At 39.2% G+C, this 21,246-nt stretch overlaps 1 protein-coding gene across 1 annotated transcript in view; it reads right to left on the bottom strand.

The window, feature by feature from the left end:
* C7 (complement C7) overlaps nt 1-18,046 on the bottom strand; it is a 54,674-nt gene extending 36,628 nt beyond the window's left edge. Inside the window, exons 1-6 of the mRNA XM_032851392.1 lie at nt 17,839-18,046; nt 13,718-13,773; nt 11,690-11,765; nt 7,709-7,850; nt 5,267-5,414; nt 3,758-3,896 (exon numbers count right to left, since the gene is read on the bottom strand). Coding sequence (XP_032707283.1) covers nt 3,758-3,896; nt 5,267-5,414; nt 7,709-7,850; nt 11,690-11,765; nt 13,718-13,773; nt 17,839-17,844 — 567 coding nt within the window. The 5' untranslated portion in view covers nt 17,845-18,046. The remainder of the gene's footprint in view (nt 1-3,757; nt 3,897-5,266; nt 5,415-7,708; nt 7,851-11,689; nt 11,766-13,717; nt 13,774-17,838) is intronic.
* Nucleotides 18,047-21,246: the final 3,200 nt, after the last annotated feature.

Raw genomic sequence — 21,246 nt, 5'->3', positions numbered from 1 at the left:
AGCAGCTGCCTTTGACTCAGGTCATGATCCAGGGGTCCTAGGATTAAGCCCTGCATTTGGCTCCCTGCTCAGTAGGGAGTCAGCTTCTCTCTCTCCTGCTGCTTCTCCCCTCTCTGTACTTTCTCTCCCTCTCTCTCTCTCTCTCTCAATCCCTGTCAAATAAATAAATAAAATCTTTTAAAAAGGAAAAGAAGAGCCAGGCACCTGGGTAGCTCAGTCGGCTAAGCATCAGACTCTTGATTTCAGCTCAGGTCATGATCTCAGGGTGGTGGGATCAAGCCCCACACTGGGCTCTGTGCTCAGCAGCGAGTCTGTTTGACATTCTCTCCCTCTCCTGCTGTCCCTCCCCACTACTCATGCGCTCCTTCTCTTTCTCTAAAATAAATAAGTCTTTTTTAAAAAGAATACGATTTTGTTATTTACTTGATATGTACATAGGATCTCTTTTCCAAAAATATAATGAAGTACATTCAAGACTAAATACAGGAAAAGCCAGGAAATAATTAATTTTCTCCACCTTCATATTTACTCCCCTCTGCACTCATTATAAGCTGACAATGAACACAATAGTCTTTCAACAGTCTCCAGGCTGACTTAGCAAAGTGGTCCTCCTCAAAACAACCACGGAGGAGGAATGTGTTTATGTGTCCAAGACTTCCTTACAGTATGAGAAATATGAGCGAACAGAGACAGTGCATGGCATCAAAGATAGTGGCTTAGTCAACATGAAACCAGGTTTGCTCTGGACAAACCACAATGGTAATAACTGAAACAGGCTATAAAATGGACTGACCAATTCTGTTTCCTGTTTATTTACTAATGTTTATGTGCCAATGAGCCAAAAGCCATCTTCCACTCAAGAGGTAGCTGAATACCCAGTGGCCTCAGGTCTGTCTGAGTTATGGAGAGCATTTCCCATCCCAATCTCCACCCTGGGTTAGCTCTTCAATGACTGACTCACTGCCTAGTGCTTCTACTTCACTTCCCTCAGGCTCGATCCTCAAAACATCTCCATTCTTCACTCAATAACAGGTTATAATTTCCTTCTACCTCTGACAAACACCTTCAAATTCAGGGACTGGAAAGACATTTCAGATGTCAATACAAAATCCAAACCATGCTGAAATGAATGTCAGGGGTATGCTGTTATTAAATTATTTCTCTTCTTCCGAAGCTGCAGACTTCCAGTATGTCTGTCTTCCAACAATGTCAGAAATTCTTTCATGATTTTCTCTGCTCTGTAACTCTCTAAATTTGACCCCAAAAAATACATATGCAATTATCTCTCTTATAATTATGAAAGAATTATCAACACATCCTCCTAGGAAAAGAAGAAAAAATATTTCTATATATGCCTATGTTACATTATTCCTTCTGGCCAAAGGTTACCTTACAGTATATATTATTCACTGTGTAGAATTTAGAGATGGGAAAGCAATTAAATACAAGATATTGGGAGAGTAAAATAAGCTAGAAAAAGAAAGGGCTGTGAAATCTGACATATTGGATCCAAATTCTATTACTTATTAATTTGGTGATTTAAAGCAAGCCAGCTAAAGTACTCTGAGCCTCAATTTCTACCTATATAAAATGGTAAAATATTACTCACCTTCCAAAGATATTATAAGGATAAAACCTACACAAACTGCCTAAAACAGTACAGGTGCCACAGGAGATATTAAAAAATTGACAGCTACCATTATTTTTCAGATCAATTTCACTTTTCATTTCCATGATACAGTATGTTTTTAAGATTTATTTATTTATTTAAGAGACAGTGAGAGCAAGACGGAGCAGAGAGAGAGAGAGAGAATCTCAAGCAGACTCCTTGCTGAACACAAAGTCCGACACAAGGCTCCATCTTATGACTCATGAGATCATGACCTGAGCCAAAATCAAGAATCAGATGCTCAACAAACGAGCCTCCCAAGCGCCCCCATGACAAAGTAGTTCTTAAATATAACTTATTCTATTGTAATGCTGTTTGCTATTTATAATGAAAACTGCATTCTGAAGAGGGTTAAGTTTGGTAAACAAAAACCCTTCTGTCTGAACATCCTAATAGTTTTGTTGTTGTTGTTGTTGTTGTTGTTTGTTTGTTTTGTTTTTTATACTAAGGTTTCCTTAATATTATAATTTCACTTCATTTGATTGTTATAAAGTTTAGCACATTTTCATATTTATATACTTATTCACATGTATTTTCCACATTTTTTGTTTGCATTCTTAGATCATTTTGCATCATAGGTATTTTGATTCTAATTGGTTTAAAAGAACTTTTTTACATCTCTACACTTTATGCTTTGTGATAGGCATCCTAATAGTTTTTGGCTTACAAATTTGGGAGTAATAGGTTAAGAAGCTCTGAGCTGGAAATTTTCAGAATTCTGGGAAGAAGGGAGGAAAGGAGTGAAAGAAGAAGAGGTCTTAGAACAAGAGAAGCTGAAATGGGATGAGACCAGAAACTGATTTATTGAGGCTCTAAAAGGACAGATGTTTTATGATGTAGGACATCAACCATTGTTGTTGACTACGTTGGCATGACTGCAACAGAAAATCTCTCCTCTATATTCCCTTCAGATGTTCAGGATTCTCTCCCTAAATCCATAACTGTTGCTGTGTGAGTGGATTTTTTGTGGAAATCCTGGTAGAGAAGGAGGTTAGGTGTATATGACAGGAACAGCTTATAAGAAGCAGGAGCCTGGAACAAAGACCCTGAGACCCTAAGCAAAATGGAAAATTCTAGCAATGCAGATGTTGGTGAGGATAAGGAGCACAGGCTCCCCCTTCCACACTGCTGATAGGGCATAAATTGATGGCACATTCATTTTGGAAACTTTCCTGAGCAGAGTGTAACCTGTACATAACCTGTAAGGCAGCAATTCAGGTACAAGGTGTATGCCCTAAAGAAGCTCTAGCTCATCTGCATGGAACTCATGCACAAGAATGTGCAAGACATTTTCATAAGAAAAAATTGGAACCAGCGATAAAAATGTCATCTACATCAGCATGAATAAATTTCAAAACCGTAATTTTGAATGAACAAAAGTCATAGAATGTATACCATAGGACTGACTTATATAAATGGCCAAAAAACAGGCAAAACTGAATCACAAATTTTTATTTAGGGACAAAGACATAGGAGATAAATGTATACAGAAAGACAAGTGACTAATATAAAACAGAAGATAGTGGTTGTCTAGGGAGTAAGAGTGGGGAGGATATGGCCAGAGAGGCATAGATGAGAGCCTTTAAGTCAATCTTTGGCAATTCTATGGTGAGTGAGTAGTGGGCATATATGAGTATTTGTTTTATTAGCTTCCTTCAAGCTGTGTGTTTATATAAGTCACATTCTTTTGCATATATGATATATTTCACAATTTAAAAATAAAAGCATTTTCAAGTGAGCTGACACTGTGGCAGTGGTAAGGAGATCATCATGACCAGTCATGACCAGGGCCTTGAGTTTTGACACCCATAAGGGACAGACAATCAAGTTTGGGTTAGGGACTTGAAAATGAGAAAAAAGGAATAGTTCAGCTTAAATGAGACAAATTTAAATTATCATTGCCCTGTACCCCAGAGTTAAAAGAATATGTATCCTTTTTAAGCCCATATAAAACATTTGTAATAATTGACCAAATATTAAGCCACAAATAAATTCTCAACAAATACCCAAAAATCAATATCATATAAGTAACAATCTCTGGCAATAATTCACAGATTAAAAATAAATTAAGTCAATGAAATTAAGTACCTGGAATGTATAGGAAAGGATATTTCCACTCAGTCTATAGAACTTTTTTCCATCCCCACTAAACACTTTTCTGCATTGACCACCGAAACTTTTAGTGTTGATGACTGTCTTCCTAAACTGGCCAGTGAGTTCATTGTAACTGTTAAAAAAAAAGTGGGGGGGAAGAAGAAAAGATGGTTAAAAACCAAAAACAGCACTTGCTGAAAAAGAATTCTAGAAAATCTTGAAATAAATTACAGTTAAGTATCTCTTTGAGAGAGTTCAAATAATGAGAACAGTTTCCTAATGCACACCATACATTTTCCAACCTTCCCTGCATGTATAATGGCTAAAACTAAAAGCTGGGAGACTCCAACATCCCTTCAGTCTAAGAACATGTTTGGGAAATACACAGTCCTTTTGTATCTATAGCAACAGCTGGTTTTATGTTGAGTCTATAGATAAAACCAGTACAACTAAGATTACTCTTGAGGAGAGGGAATTCTTCTTTTCTTTTCTTTTTTTAAAGATTTTATTTATTTGAAGAGAGGGAGAGAGAAAGAACACAAACAGGGAGGAGGAGCAAGGAAGGAGGGGGAAGCAGGCTTCCCGCTGAGCAGGGAGCCCCAAGTGGGGCTTGATCCCAGGACCCCAGGAACATGATCTGAGCTGAAGGTAACTTCAGCTTAACCAACTGAGCCACCCAAGTGCCCCAGGAGGGAACTTTCTACAATAAATTTCACCTAAATTGCCTCTTAGCATACTGAATGGTACACTCTTTAGACTAATTTTACCATTTCTCTGTTAATGAATTTAAAATATTACAGAAAAACCACCTCTGACTCTAAAATAAACTATTTTAAAGCCTTAAAATCTCAACTTGGATCTGACCCTTAGAAGTCCTTCAGAATTCCTTTTGAAAAGACAACATGAGATTGTCCCAACTTCACTTGAAAATGAAAGTTTCCAGCTGGTTAAGAAAATTCCTTTTCAAGCTTAAATATCCCAACACAGCACTTTCTCCATTCTTTCTCTGTTCTTATTCTAATACCTCTTTGTTCTCTTGAGTAGCTCCCCGTAATTGTCACTGAACCAGTTCTCGCTCTGTTTCTCTATTTCTACCTTTCTCCCAGAAGGTGACCAACCATCTGGGTTTTCCCAGGTCTGAGGGGTTTCACTGGACATAGGACCTCCAGTGCTAAAAGCAGGATAGTCCAGGGACAAGTGGACACTCTACATTTACCACATATATTTTCAGGTATACAGGTAAGATGCCTGGATGGCTCAGTTGGGGAGTATGAGACTCTTGATCTCGGGGTTGTGAGTTTGAGACCTACACTGGGGGTAGAAATTACTTAAATAAATAAAACTTCAAAAAAAATTTTTTTAGTGTTCCAGAATGTGGCAAAGAGCTCTGAGCCAAAGGCTTAGATAGTATGACTTGTTATTAGACTTACCAAACCATAAAACAAAAATAAAATGAAAAGCTACAGCCTATCCATATACACAGGAAGCTGCCCAGTACCTTACCCACTTCCAGTAAGTTCTATGTTGGGAGGAGGTTTATCAAGGTCACAGGAAGGTCTCCGTTGTGACTCCTCGCATCTGTCTTCATCAGCACTGTCCTCTTCACAGTCAGAATCCCCATTGCAAACCAAAGATTTGCTGATGCACTGGCCTATAGACAAGATAAGCCCCCAACAAAAATAAAAGAAGGAAGAAGGTGAAAACTACCTAGGATCGAAAAGGTTTTGCTTCTGGGGTGCCTGGATAGCTCAGCGAGTTGAGCTTCAACTCTTGGCTTCAGCTCAGGTCATGATCTCAGGGTCATGATATCAAGCCCTGTGTGGGGTTCCATGCTCAGCAGATTCTCTCCCTCTCCCTCTCCCCCTCCCCCTGTTTGTGGTCACTTTTTCTAAATTAAATAAATAAATCTTTAAAAAAAAAAAAAGGTTTATCACTGGACCCCAACTCTGCACTAATATTCTACTGTGAATTTGAGATCAATCTTCAAGATGTCCAGGGAAGGACTGATGATTATTTTGGCCCTCATATTCTATTTTTTTCCAAAGACTTTATTTATTTATTTGACCAAGAGAGATCACAAGTAGGCAGAGAGGCAGGCGGAGAAAGTGGGGGAAGCAGACTCCCTGCTGAGCAGAGAGCCCGAAGTGGGGCTCGATCCCAGGACCCTGAGACCATGACTTGAGCCAAAGGCAGAGGCTTTAACCCACTGAGCCACATAGGCGCCCTATGGCCCTCATAATCTAACACACAAAATAGATCCTGACCTCAGCTGGAAACAAAATTAAAAATAAACGCCAAATTCAAATTCCAGGCTCTCAGCCATAATCAAGCCATTTGTCTGAATCTCCCCAAAATCAAAAGGCGTCAACCGCTAGAAAGACAGATCGACATCCTGCCCTTCCACTTGCAGTTCACTTTTTTTGTAATCACTGACCAAGATGCCAAAGCTCTGCTTGTTTTGGTGATTTGCTGTGTAAGACTGTGAGAGCATGGAAACTGGGTCAAAAGGTTAAAACTCAACATTTCTTTAGCACCTACTCTGTGCAAGGCACCCTTCCAGATGTTAAGGTACAGATAAAAATAAAAATGGTATGCTGGGCTTTTCATATACTTTATGATCTAGTAGGAAGGACTATGAAGACACAGATCATTATAATCCCGCATGGTAGATGGGCATGGAGGAGGCACCGAAGGGTACCAGATGATCTAACCCTTGCCTACCTCCCCAGCATTATTTCCAGCCATTCTTCGACCTGCTTCCTATACCCTCATCACACCTACGTGAATTAAAGGCCAGGCTTTCTCTCATCTCCTTGCTCTAATACATCTCTCAGCCTCAAAGGGTTTCTCTGCCTGTCATGTGCATGTCCTTCAAAAATCAAAGTACATATTAGCTCCTCTCAGAAACCATCCCTATACCACAGGTTGTAGTACAACTCCTTCATTTATGTTCTCATACTCTGCATTGCACACACCTGTTCTGATGGTGTCCCATGCACCCCACTGTTGTCTCGCGCAATCCCATACACCAAACATTTGTTGAGAGTCTACTAGGTACCAGGTACTTCAGATGCAAAAATTAAAGGAATATCATCCATATCCTCAAGGAGTTCACAAGGAGATAACCAGACCAACAAACACCCCAGATTACAGATGGTACAACGTACATATGTACAACATGCATAGGGAACACAGAGAAAGGATTTGTCAGTTGAGGAGTTAAGGAATGCTTCCTAAAAGAGGAGCCATCTGATTTGGGTTTTAGAAGTAAAAAAGGAGTTAGAGAGGTATTACCGAGGAGCACTTCTAATACAGGGATTATTTATGTGCTCTTCTGCCCATAAACTTTAATATTTGTGAAGGAAGAAGCTATGTGTTTCATTTACATATCCACAACCCTCACCACTATATCTGGAGCATAATAACAATAATAAATATTTGCTAAAAGTTGTTGAATTAATCTGATTGCACCAATGCTACCTAAAACAATAGGCCAAATAACCCTCAGTGCCCAAACTTGAAATTATGTTTCAATCACCCTGTGCATAAGAGTGACCTGTATTGCTTCTCGATTAGCTAATCAGAGTTGCTTTTCTTGTAAGCGTAATAATAACTTGGGCAGTAACCTTGTTTTTGCCCAATCTTGATGTACCAGACTCACTCTGCATCTTGACCAAAAATGCAATGTCAAGAGCAGTCTGGGTCTGTCAATTGCCATATTTCTTTTCAAAGAAGCAAGGAGTATGTCCACCTTTGCTACCAGATGAAATAATGATGTTACATTTGAAATAATGATAGCTGAGTGTATAATTAATATGCCAACAAAATTAATTTTTAGACCAATATAAATTCAGTAAAATTGAATAAATACATACTGAGCAAGTTGATCAAATAACATTTGAACTTACACTCGGCATGGAGTGTCCAAATCTATGGAAAAGATACCTGAGAAACACCTGAACCGCTCTCCACATCCCTCTTCCACCGGACATCCTAGTGTAGGTTCACACGATTGTGTTTCAAATGCACTTCCGACGCAAGGTTGACCGCCATACTGCCCATAAACAGCAACTGACCGCCTGCGAGTCTAAACACAAAACAGGTAGTGCTTTTGGACATCTCCTTTCCTTTGTCTGAGAGACAAAATTGGAGAGAAATGAATACAATTGAAGAAAACAGTGTTCAGGAAACTATTCTAGTGGGCAGATGTAAAACCACCAAAATCAATAAACCCACAGACTCACTTGTCCTTGAGCCCCGTGACACTTGGATTACTATTTAGGAAGGACTCCCAGCTACTTATTTATTCTCAGGACTGAGTGTAAAAAAAAAAAAAAATTAGTGGATCTTTAAGAAAGTAACTTGAAAGAGCCGGGTAGACACATAAGCAAACCAGTTCCATTACAGATGATTAATGTTTTTGCTCAAGCTGTGTGCCAGGAGCTAACTCGAAAGGTGAAACCAATTTTGCCAGAGGTGGGGGAAGGATCCTAGGAACCAGGGTTAAGGAGAAATTAAGTCAGAAAAGCCTTTGGAAAAGTGGTGGTAATTAATTTGTGTTGAATGTTAAGCCTTCTTCAGGAAGACAAGGCAAGGCAAAGCAATCTGGAGAACCTCATATGTCAGTACGGAAGGCAAATGGACAGCGCAGAAGCCTTGGTAGTCCAAAGACAAAGCTACTTCTTCAACAGGATTCTACTAGACAAACAAAATCACTGGCCTCTGAAATGGGAAACATGTCAAAGGCAAATCTCTGGGAGAGAAAGTATGAGAAAAGTAGAGGAAATCATTGAGCCACATGAGAAGCAAATAATTCATCTTAAAATTCAGTTAGTCAATATGAAGCCATGCATCTAACACACAGAGGTCCACAAAATCCTTTGCATCCCCAACAGCAGTCAGATGAATCATGTGAGCCTCTTTCTGTACTCACCTTTTCCCTATCTAAAAAAATAAACAAAATCTGACATTCCAGAGAATTTAAGCCTTGAGCAAAGACCAACAGGGAAGACAGGATATACAGACTGATGTGGGGCCAGGAGTGGAATGGTCAAGAAAGAATTCTTGAGATGTTTTTTTGTGCAAAAAGTTGTTTTGATGATAGCAGGGGACAAGGGCCCATGGGGAGAAAGAGCTGCACTTTTGCTCTATGAAGCTGGTGGTTATGCACTTCGTGTTCAAGGGGGAGGGGACGTGCAGGGAGTATCAGATCATAAATGTCTTCTTCGAATTTCCACTCATGAAAATACTTTTGTAGGATTTCTCCGGTGCTTGTCATTGGGCTCAATATTGACCATCAGTGAGATGAACAGGCGGTCGGTCACGAGACCCTCATGTATTTGGTCCTTATGGGAACTATGCAGACTATAGGTCAGCCTCCCACGCTAAATGTGAACACATTTCTGCTTCTGTCCCTCATCACAAGCCAAGGTGGAATCGCCTCATCCCTCCTAAGCTGGGTTAGAAGTGGGGATTCTTTCGGACAAAGGGTCACAGGAATGTAATTTGCTCTTTGAGCGGTTTTGTCAGCCTGGGGCTGACCCTGGCAACTTCTGTTGGGTCCAAGCAGAGGAGTCTTGGAGGAATAGGAGTGGGGAATGGAGCTCAGCGCAGTTCCTTGATAAGTTTTTAATCTCCATGTTTAATTGATGAAGACACCTCTCATACGTGTCTTATTAAATTGTCCTTTTCCAAAGTTCCAAAGCACAGATTGTGTAGTGTGTCTAAAGAATGCTTCCCTCTCTCTCAATATGAGCATGACCTTGACGGCTGCCCACTGAGAACAGTCTCATTCTCACCTGACAAATTCTGGTCTTATGACCCTATTTTCATTTTCACTTGTCTCTTTCTGGGTGAAAATTTTGTCATTATAATCTAGAGATATAATCATTGCATGATGACCTTTATGCAAAGAAAAAAATGCTAATATGAAAAATACCTTCCATCTCTTTCTATTTAACATTCTTTCTTAACTTGTTAAATTATAAAAATGTTTTCTGTAGTTGGTGTCTGACTTTTGCCTTGTTATTCATGTACCCATTTTCCTATAATCAGAGTAGTCATATATTCGCCCAAAGCCAAATTCTGCATTTGTGTAACTTGTTTTATAAATACCACTCACGTAGGTACCAAATGCTTGATGAAAGTGATGATTGTGATGATGCCTCAAAACAGAAATTATCTTCTATAATATGGTTCTGTTATTTTAATAATTAAAAAGTGATTTTTAAATACACATTTTTATTCAAACTGAACCACCTTTAAAATACTTTGCAAATATAGAATCATGTTGTATATCTGAAACTAATACAATGTCATGTGTTAATTATATTTTAATAAAAAGATCTTTAATCATTCAAATGTTTAAAACCTTTGAAATAAGCATTATATTTTTGGAATTTATCCTAGGAAAATTATCAGAACAGAGGACTGATTTCTATGTACAAAAATGTTCACTGAAGTTTTATTTATAATAACAAAAATGTACAAATCTTAAATCTCAAACAATAGGAAAATAGATAAATAAGATCGGTATACTCATATAGTGGAAAATAATACAGCTGTTAAAATTCCAGCCAAAAGTATAATTTTAAAACAGTAGAGGGGTACCTTGGTGGCTCAGTTGGCTAAGTGCCCAACTCTTGATCTCAGCTCAGGTCTTGATTTAACAGTCCTGAGTTCAAGCCCCATGTTGGGCTCCATGCTGGGCACAGAACCTACTTTAAAAAAAACAGTAGGATAGAGGGGCACCTGGTTGGGTCAGTCAGTGGAGCATGCTACTCCTGATCTTAGGGTCATGAGTTCAAGCCCCACATGTGGCATGGAGTTCATTTTTTTAAAAAATCTTAGGGGTGCCTGGGTGGCTCAGACATTAAGTGTCTACTTTTGGCTCAGGTCATGACCCCAGAGTCCTGGATCCAGCCCCCTTTCGGGCTCCCTGCTCAGTGGGGAGCCTGCTTTTCCCTCTGCCCCTTACCTTGCTTGTGCCCTCTCTCTCTCTCTCTAGTAAATTAATGAAATCTTTTTAAAATTAAAAAAAAAAATTTTTTAACAAAAAAAATTTTTAATAGTGGAATATAAAACTATAATCAAACAATTCTATTTTTTAAAGTTACAAACACAGAGAAGATAAATTGAAAGAATAGCAAAATGATGGTATGTTCATGTCTTTTAAATGGTAAAATTATAAGTAGAGTTTTCTTTATATAGACTTTCCCATGTTTTCTCGAATAAGTAACTTAAAATAAGGGGGGGGAAAAACAGGCACTTTTAGAAGTCCTCTATTATCTCCTGATCAAGTCCAGCATTTTATCTGTATTACTTAGAAATTAAACCTTAAAAAGTTTAAAAATGCAGGGGCTCCTGGCTGGCTCAGTCAGTGGAGCACAAGACTCTTATCTCCAGGTTGTGGATTGGAAGCCCATGTTGGGTGTAGGCATTACTTAAAACTAAAACCTTAAAAAAAAAAAAAAGTGCAAAATATTTCACTCTTCATGGTCATTCACTATTACTTAGGCAAAACAAAGCAACCATTTTGTACTTGTCAGTGTTTGTTTTAAATACGAAGAAAAGGTGAACCCAGTAAATATGAAACAGATGTTGAATTACATACTAACTTCACTTCACACTCTTCTGTTTCTCTAATAGTTAAAGAGCTAGTGAATTGCTTTATCCTATGTACAATTCTAGGCTCAAATGTAAGATTTAGAAAAGTCCTGCAAGAAAAATAAGAATGCAGAAATTACTTTATTACATTATTAATTATTAAAGCATTACTTTTCTCCCTTTAAAATTACTAATTATATTTAAAAATGCAAAAAATAACATGTCAAAAGCTAATGTCTTTTGTCCATAAATCAGCTATATCAGTATAAACAATATAGACAATAAAGAAACAATAAACACAAAGTTTTAGTATGGTCCTACCTGAGTCTTGGTACAACCATTGCATTCTGACCATGAAGCATAGGAATCCCACTGGCAATTGACTGGAGAGGCAGCTCTGTCGAATTGTTGTAAGTCAGGTAGAAGATAAGGAGAAGGGAAACATAAAGAATGGTCAAAAATAGTAAAAAAATTAGAATTGCTTCACAATTTTTTAAGAGTCACCAAAAGCATCCCAAGATACATAAAAATGTATGTGGAAGGGAGCAACTTTTTTAGAGATTAATATTTATTAAACATCTATTATGTACCAGACATTTAATTCAGACACCTGAGCTGTAGAAACAATAAGAGATAGATCACTAACTATGGGTAGAGTAGATGACAAAGATGCAGATGAATAAACAAATAATCATAATATGATCATATAAACATGATCTATAATACAATATACATCATTTGATCAATTTCATAACAGAAATGTGTACAGTAAATGTATTGTGGAAATATAGATAAGAGATTGTTCACATGTGAGAGGGTAGGTGAGAACATATAAGAGGAAGGTATTCTGGCCTTTGAAAGGATTCTGAATGACAAATTGAAGAGTTATACAGAAACTCTTCACTGGAAGACAAAAAGCTCTAAAAAGACCCTATGAGAAGTGAGAAACTGAAACCTGGCCAAGACTAAAGGGACAGAAAATTATTTTTAGATATTCCCCCTGTTCATTTAGGCTACTTCTTTCTCAAGAACACACCCAAGAAGAGTCAATTTGAGCTTAAGCAATTCTACTCCACTAAAATACATGAAAAAGGACAGTCGGTTCTCATGTGATGCTTAACTCCAGCTTTGCCAAGATCACACGGCTTGGCCTAGCATAAAAGCACATTTTACAAGGGGCAGAGGAAATCAGACTCCTGATTTCTGGATTTTGAGCACATTACTAGCCTTGAAGACATCTGGAGTCAAGGTGATTTGCACTCGTCTTAAGCCTCTGAAGTGATCCTGAGTAAGTTGTCCCCTTTGTAGTGTATGTGCCTCACATGCCTTTATGGAGACAGTGTTGCTAATCTGTCATCTTGACATGGCCATAATGATCCAAAACCTCAGTGTCTGTGACCCTTAAACAATCAAACTTGCCATTTTTCTATGTTGGGTCCCAGGGACAGGCAGAGGACTTCCCCAAACACCGAGGCTTAGGAAGAAAAGCTAGCTTGCCCTTCTCTCCTCTGTGCTCCCACAGTAGGGCGTGCAGCCCTCTCCCAGAGAACAGAGCACATCTGCACTGAAATCAACTATTTCAAGATCTGAGTCACCTGGCGGACTCGCTGTACTGTGTTGGTTCTCTTTGCATCCCCATCATAGCTCAGCTCCTAAAACATATTCTGAGAGGCCGATGAAGGGAACTGACCTGGTCCTATCCCACCCAACTGATGAGAGCAAAACAAGGCCATGGGTAAATGAGGTTGGCTTTTATCCAGGTCTCAGGAGTCAGTAAACCTAATTTCTTAAAAAAAAATAAAAAATTAAAAATAAATAAAAAATTAAAAAAAAAAATCTCTGACCCAGACATGAGCTACACTTGCGATGAGCATAGCATAACGTATAGACTTGTCAAATCACTATGTTGTACACCTTAAACTAATGTAACATTGTGTGTCAACTATATTTCTGTTAAGGAAAAACACAAAACAAAACAAAAAAACTCTCAACCTTTAATATCCAAAGAATGTTTTGCAACGACTTCATTTAAAAGTCAAATTCTGCTCTAAGTTGTGTCAATTCGAAGGTTGGTTCAATTCTCTGAATTGCAGGTAAAATCACAATACTGGGATAAGAAGAAAACCTTGAGATTTTTAGATTTCAGGTTTCTTTCTTATGGAAAAAATAAAGTAATATAAGAATAAGAATAAAACAAGCTTTTGCTATCATTGCCTTTTCTCAAAATGTGGAAATATAAAATATTAAGGGATAAAGATGTGTCAGGCTGCAATGTAAAAATCAGGCCAAGTACTAAAGAACTTCCTAAAAATAAAAAACAATTTTAATGATTTCCAAAAAAATTCTCACCTTGAAAAAACTTGGAACTCTCCTATAAATCCCACCAAGATGAATAAAATTATTACCTGGGGGTGAAGAGGGAGGAGGAAAAAAACATTACTTTAGTTTGCATTTCTTTAATGAGTTGAAAGTGTACACATTCCTACAGGTCAAGATTTGTGAGTTGGGAATATAAAGAAGGAAAGAACCATGGACCAGGCTCAATGACGGTGCTTGTCCTTTAAATTTCCATTCTAAATAAAAGTTTAATACAGTTCTATTGAGCTCGCCCTCTACTGTTCATTTCTGTAAAGACAACTAGGGGCTGGGGAATGTCATGGCCAAACAAATGGAAAATTTAACTCATTAGAGCCTCTCTTTAGGGATCTTTTAATTCCTTTCTCCACTCATCTTCACTCTAACTTCAACACTCATAAGGACACCCGGAGAGGAGGAAGCCTAGAAGAAAGACCAGCCAAGAATAAGGAGTTAGAAGGGAAATAAGCATCATACATGAAGAGTCAACCAAAGTTGAAGCACATCCCCAGTCAGAGGGTGGTGACGCTCGCCCAGACCCTTAGTTCTGTGGCTGGGTCAGATTTAAAACACCTCTGAGGCCTTTTGTAATCATCTTTCCATGACAGCACCAGCCTAAATATTGAAGATTTTGTAGATCACAAAATTATATATAAAATGGGGTTACATTTTGTTTGAAAAACCAAATATGGGGCACCTGGATGGCTCAGTTGGTTAAGGGACTGCCTTCAGCTCAGGTCATGATCCCGGAGTCCCGGGATAGAGTCCTGCATCGGGCTCCCGCTCCATGGGGAGTCTGCTTCTCCCTTTGACCTTCTCCCCTCTCATGCTCTCTCTCACTCTCACTCTCTCTCTCTCAAATAAATAAATAAAATCTTTTTGAAAAAAAAAAAAAAAACCCAAACATGTATTAAAAACAAATCTAGAAGACATAATAAAAGGTAATCCTTTACTTCTGGTATGAAATTACAGGTGATTTCTATTATCTTTTTTTCTACTTTTATGTATTTCCCTACTTTGACCACTGAAGGCGTCCATGAATAGAATTCAAATCTTTACTGGAGACTCTCTGAGTGTCAAATGTATTCCATTCATAACCGAGTGTAAAAGTCCTTAAAACCATCGTACCCCACATTTTAACAGGCCAATATTCTTTCTCTTCTCCCCGATATCCTCAGACATCTTTCCCTCTCCTTGTAGTTGAGGAGTGGCTTCCCAACATTTTTTCCAGACCTTTCTACTTGCCTTCCTAGATCACCGAGGTCTTATTAGGTATCTTTCTTCCTGCTGTAAAATCCTAGTTGCCTGCTTCTGAATTTTACTGTTCTACAAAGCTTATTATTCTGATAAACACAACCAAAACACTAATAGCTGTGGGCATCCTGGAAATGAGTGAACAATGGCAGGGGAAGCTGTGAATACTTTTCAGACTTTTCAATGAGCACATAAAGCACATAATCTAAACCAACACTTTTTTTAAGGTTTTTCTTTTTTTTATTAAAAACAAGGATTTCTTTTTTATTTTTTCAATAATGTCTTTACTCTGTGCTGTGTCAACTCATTTTTCCTCCCTCTGGGACAGCCTGTCTTATAGCTTTTTTAGTCACTCCCAGGCACTAACAAATTGTCACATTTTCAGAAAACAAAAATTCTGAAACAATCTAAACAGTCAAATTTCAATTCAGTATTCAATTTTAAATTTCTCTCTTACTTCCTGATCCCAGATGCTCCTAACAAGGGCAGAGTGGGGTTTGCTTCAGAATTCCTTCCCCTTGTGCTTGTGCTTTTCTTCCCCATCTCTCTGAGCTGTCTCTGTCTTCTTCAAAGTCACAGCAGCAGGAAGGAGAGGGGCAAGAGCCAAAAAGGGGGTCCACATTGGGTCCATGAGAGATTTGCTCACATCCTCATCCTGTTAAGCTCTGGATGTCAGGATGTAACCAACACTGTTGTGTCGTTTTACTCTGCTGAATGCAGGCCAGAGAACCAGCCTGTGCCTTTAGATTTTCATGACTAGAGTATCATTCCCTGATGTGGAAATGTTGGAGTTCAGAACAGTCAAGAAAGAATTCTTGAGATGTCTTCACTCCAAAAAGATGGGTTTATTTAAGTACAGGTATAGGACCCATCGGCAGAAGGAGTACCCCTGGAGTTGTGATGGGTGACTGATTATATACTTTCAAGTTGGGAGAGGGATTGGGATAATGTATGTATCTAAGGAATTTTGGAAGCAAGGTGTCCAAAACCCCGAAGGGGCTAACTATTGTTAGGAAAAGGTCATTTATTACTGCCTAATAATATCTTAGTCATGAGACCCTTCAGATGTGTATCAGTGGGCCATACGCTTGGAGGATGACTGCTAACATATATATCTTGGAGGTGTGTGTGGGGGGGGGAGTAGAGATAAAGGAAGTTTCCAAAGGAATCTGTATATGTTTGAGTAGACTTACAGGATCCTGGTGGGGGGCGGGGGGGAATAACATTAAGTTAAGATTGCCTTTTGTTCTTAGGAAAGTGTCAATACTGAGGCAGCTGAGTTCCTAGAGGAAGGTCACTCTACCTGTTTCAAGGACTTGTCAATGGGCAGTAGGCAGTAAGGAAATAATGTTTTCTTTTGCCTTTGTTTCCCACATCATTTCCTATATCCCCCATACTCTAAGGGTCATGATCTTGCATACTCTTAAGGATGCAGATAGTCAAAGGGTCACCAGACAGACTTAGAGCTACCCTTTTTTGTTTGTTTGTTTTGAGAGAGAGAGAGAGAACATGAGCAAGGGGAAAGTCAGGGAGAGGCTTAAGCAGAGTCTGCAATGAGCATGCAACCTGATGCAGGGCTCCATCCCAGGACCCTGAGATCATGACCTAAGCCGAAATCAAGTGTCTGCTGCTTAACCAACTGAGCCACCCAGGTGCCCTGAGATGCCCTTTTCATAGTACTGCATTGCCTGTCCCGCATCTCACTCCAAAATGTCGGGATACTGAGCACTTACTGTTCTTGGCCTTCAAGTCTCAGCAAAAGCAGGCATCATGAAAAAATTCATTAACATTCTACTGCATAAGTTTTAGAAGAATTTCAACCAAGTTTTAGGGAACACACTTTTTTTTCATCAGGACTGCCTTTGCCAACACCTTCCCCATATATGTACTCTTATTATAGCCTGTGAAGATCTGCCTATTACAAGGCAGTTTTGTTCATGAGCTATATAAGCTGAATCTTTAACCAAGAGAATTCCTTGAAATTTGTTACCTGGGTCCCTGAAAATGAAGTAGTTATCATTTCCCACCTTCAATGAGAATATCTTTTTTTAAGATTTTTATTTTATTTATTTGACAGAGAGAGAGCACAAGCATGGGGAACAGGAGAGGAAGAGGGAGTCCAACATGGGGCTCAGTCCCAGGATCCTGGGATCATGACTTGAGCCTGACACTGACGCTTAACCAACTAAGCCACCCAGGTGCTCCCAAAAAGAGTGTCTTAACAGATGAACAAGATAGAATAATCACAAGTTAATAACAAATGATGCAAAAATAAGTTCAAGTTGCTGTCTTTGCTCCTATCTTTGGCTGAACTGTAATTTTTCTAACATTCGGCTACATTGCACTGGACCAACACGTGTACTTGGTAAACTTTTAATTGCCTTCCATCCATCTGTATTTTCCACTCTCACATTCCTGACCCTTTCTTTCATCAAAGATTCCAAATTCTAAAATTCCAAGTCTTCAACTTCATTTATATAAAGCTCTTGGATGAGTCAAATCATGGGGTTTCATGGCATGACCCCAAATCAAACAAACAAACAAACCAAGTACACTGGAGGGACATTTTCCCTAAGAAACAACAAAGGTACTATTGTATTTCTTAATGCCTTTCTCAGAACTTTCATAAACATTGTCTCCAGTCTCTGATTCCCAGACCTCTGAACCACTAATTTTACTGCAAAAAAGAAAGAGGAATTCACTTTGCCTGAGTTATTAAATATATTTAAATAAGGATTTTTTTTAAAGTTACCCCCAGATCTTTCTCTTTCCTGTTTTCCCCTTTTTTGAGTCACTTTGGTTAAACCTCACTCCCTTTTGAGATCGCTTAGTTTACAAAAGTAATGAAATTATTATCTTACCTTCATGTTTGGGGAAACATTCAGAGCTGAAGAAGGAAGAAAATTTCCACTGAGTGTCGGTGAATTTTCAACAGCAGGAAGAGCCCAACAGCCTGCTCCTTCCCCGTCTCTCACTGCTGGGGATTAACTTAGCACTCATAAACAGAGCAAGTGGTTCGGAGACTTAGCTCCTACCCCGACCAGATTCTCTGGGGACACAAAGAGCCTGCCTCCCTATTTAGTCCCTGTCTTGAAGCCAGATGAGTCTTATCAACTTACACAGGCCTTAGCTTTAGCCAGCTGGAACTGTTTGGAAGTATAGTTCTAAGAAAACATCTGTAAATCAAGAAAGGCAGCAAATGTTCCCAGCTCGATGTTTAAGTGATTTTCAACCAAAGGAGACTCTATGTAAGGCAAGGGATAAGCCTCCTTCCTATTTCAATCTTCTAAACTAAGCAGATGTTTTCCAGATTCCTTAAAGGGTGTTGTACACCAGACTTGGAGATTAAACACTGTGAGAAAGAAGATCTAAACGCGGTTCCGTCACTCAGAATAGAAATGGAACATTTGGGGGTGGAATTTCCACCACTTCTCCCAACAAAAAAGGGGAAAAAAAAAACAACACAACAACAACTATACCATATATATATTTATATTTATACACATACACACTAACACAATATTACCTCTATCCCCTCATGCTTGACCTCCACAGAATGGTTGGAAACAGCACCATGTTTTGCAAACATACTGAAGAGCATCATTAATTTTCCCAAGTTCGTCCCCTAATCCTTTGATGTGGAGCTCACTATTGAAAAGTTCTTATCATGGCCATCACCCTCCATCCATTTTCTCCTCTTCTGCTATTGCCTTGGCTAATTCTGCCAGACCCTCGTTCTCCAGAGGTTTGCATTGATCCTAGCAGTTCTCAGCATCACTTTCAAAGATTGCATGAAAGCTGCATTTGGGGGGGCAAGAGTTCAGATTTTCTACTGAAGCTGAGCTATAACTTGATTCACGTGGTTTGGCCAAATATTCTGACACTAGCTGCTAGGGCTTTAATAGGAGAGAAGTTAAGTGTTAAGTGGGAAAGGATTTTTGCGTTGAGAGTAGTTTTATAACTAAACATTCCATTAGCGAATATTTTCCAGTTTTAATGATTTATTTCTTTCTTTATCCAAAGAACTTGAATAATAGAGACTAACCCCTACCCTCTCTTCATAAATTAAATGGGCTCCCAGAGACAAATCTTCCACATCCTTTGTTAAAACCATTAGTGATTTGTGTGGAAGAAATTTTGCCACAGAGAAAATGACCCCTAATTCCTGAAAGATTTTGTTGTTGTTGTTCAACTCCACTTGCATGATTTCTAAATGTTATGGACTCTTCTTTTTTTTTTTTTTTTTAAGATTTTATTTATTTATCTGACGGAGAGAGAGATCACAAGTAGGCAGGACGGTTGGGGGCGGCGGGGGGCGGGAGGGGAAAGCAGGCCTCCCGCTGAGCAGAGAGCCCGATTCGGGGCTCGATCCCAGGACCCTGAGATCATGACCTGAGCTGAAGGCAGAGGTTTAACCCACTGAGCCACCCAGGTGCCCCTGGACTCTTCTTAAGGACTCACTGTGCAGGGGAGCCTGGCTGCTTCAATCAGTGGAGCATGTGACCCTTGATCTTGGGTTGTGAGTTCAAGCCCCATGTTGGGTGTGGAGATTACTAGAAAATGAAATCTTAAAAAAAAAAAAAAAGTACTCAATATTTGATTCCACATTAAACAGGTTCATTTGCATTCCCCTGAAAGCCCAGATTCTGAGATAGGAAATCAACTACAAGTACGCTTTTTGGAGAGTTTGAAGGGTTTGGGCTTTGTGTTTTGGCTGGGTTTTTTGTGGGGTTTTGTTTGGTTTTGTTTTGTCTTATTTTGAGAAGTGCTCTAAGCAGATATATCAACCAACACCCTATCATTGATTGAGGGTGGCTCCTAGATTCAACTCTCCAACACTTCCAGTTTGCCTTTGGGGTAGGGCTGGCAGCACTAATAGCTGGCAGGGTGGAGGGGGTAAGGGCCTTCAAGTAGACTGTTTCAGGTATCAGCAGTATTTGCAGATAATTGCCTGTGTCATGTAGCAATGAGTGCTGAGGGGAAATAAGTAGATACCAACAGCACTGCTGTGGTAACTTGTCATTCGTACATGAATGCGTTCATTAATTTGTTTATTCTAATTCAACAAATGCTTACTGAGGATGCATGACATAATCGGCTAAAGATTTTGACAGATAGAAGCCTTGAGCAATATCTTTTATTATTTTTATTCCTTACATGCTATAAAGATCATGTGAGCCAATGTATAGAGACCATGATCCCAAGGTCCTGGGATCGAGCCCCACCTCAGGCTCTCTGTTCATCAGGGAGCCTGCTTCCCCCTCTCCCTCTGCCTGCCTCTCTGCCTACTTGTGATCTCTCTCTGTCAAATAAATAAATAAAATCTTTTTTTAAAAAATTTTTTAATGTCTCCAGATATTGCGAAATGGCCCCAAGAGGCAAAACCAGCCCTCCTCTACTGAGAACGACTGTTACGGTGTCTCTCTCTAGCAAATGCCCAGCCTTAGAATCACAAAGCCCACAGCACCTGGCATTGTAAATTAAATGTTCTAAAAGTTGTACACCAAGTAAAATGTCTTAAAACTTTTCTCAAACCAGAATTCCAAATTCATGTGACCCCAGAACTTGCATTTCTAACAAGCTTGAAAACTGGTTTCACAGATATGCTTTAGCAAATGGTGTCTGAACCAATACTGAATCTGCGGAAGACGAAAGCAGATTTTTGCCAGACTGGGGAAGCGTCCACAAGGGCTCAATCCTCTCCCTATCTCCTGCGATGACACGTTCCCTATTCCCCATTAGTCTTCACTTTCCTTGGTAGCACTTCAAAACCTTGAACATCCCCAGGCCCTAATGATACACACCCCTGATGATATCAAGAAGCTGTTATGGTCCAACTTGGGGAGATTCTTGAAAACATTTTAACAAGCCTATTTCATTTGCTAGCCATTCGTTCTATCCTAAGTTGTACCACTGACTCTAGGCGCATAAGAGGAATAAACTTGCCAAGGAAGAATAAAGCCTCCTTCCTAAGTTCTGTTGTGTCTGTCAAGGTCAGAAATCAAACGGCCAGAAATTGGCGCAAAAGGCAACAGTGCCCCCTAGTGGCGAACATGCTGCAATGCCTCAAGTAATAGATTAGCGTTAGGCTCTGGAGTTAAATCACTCAGGAGTGAGAAACATTGAATCTTCTTAGTCTCTCAGTCAAGTGCTTGTTAAGCTAATAAGGACTCCAGGTGGTATCTTCTTTTTCCATTAAAGTGTCATGGTGTGAATAGTTTGAGAATGAGAAATGGTTGCTAGGCAATACTTACCTAAAGGAACTTTTC

This window comes from Lontra canadensis, unplaced genomic scaffold (assembly GCF_010015895.1).
Source record: "Lontra canadensis isolate GAN:19392208 unplaced genomic scaffold, GSC_riverotter_1.0 scaffold5, whole genome shotgun sequence".
NCBI lineage: Eukaryota > Metazoa > Chordata > Mammalia > Carnivora > Mustelidae > Lontra > Lontra canadensis.
Note: the sequence above shows the minus strand (reverse complement) of the source record. Positions and strands in the feature narration are given on the sequence as shown.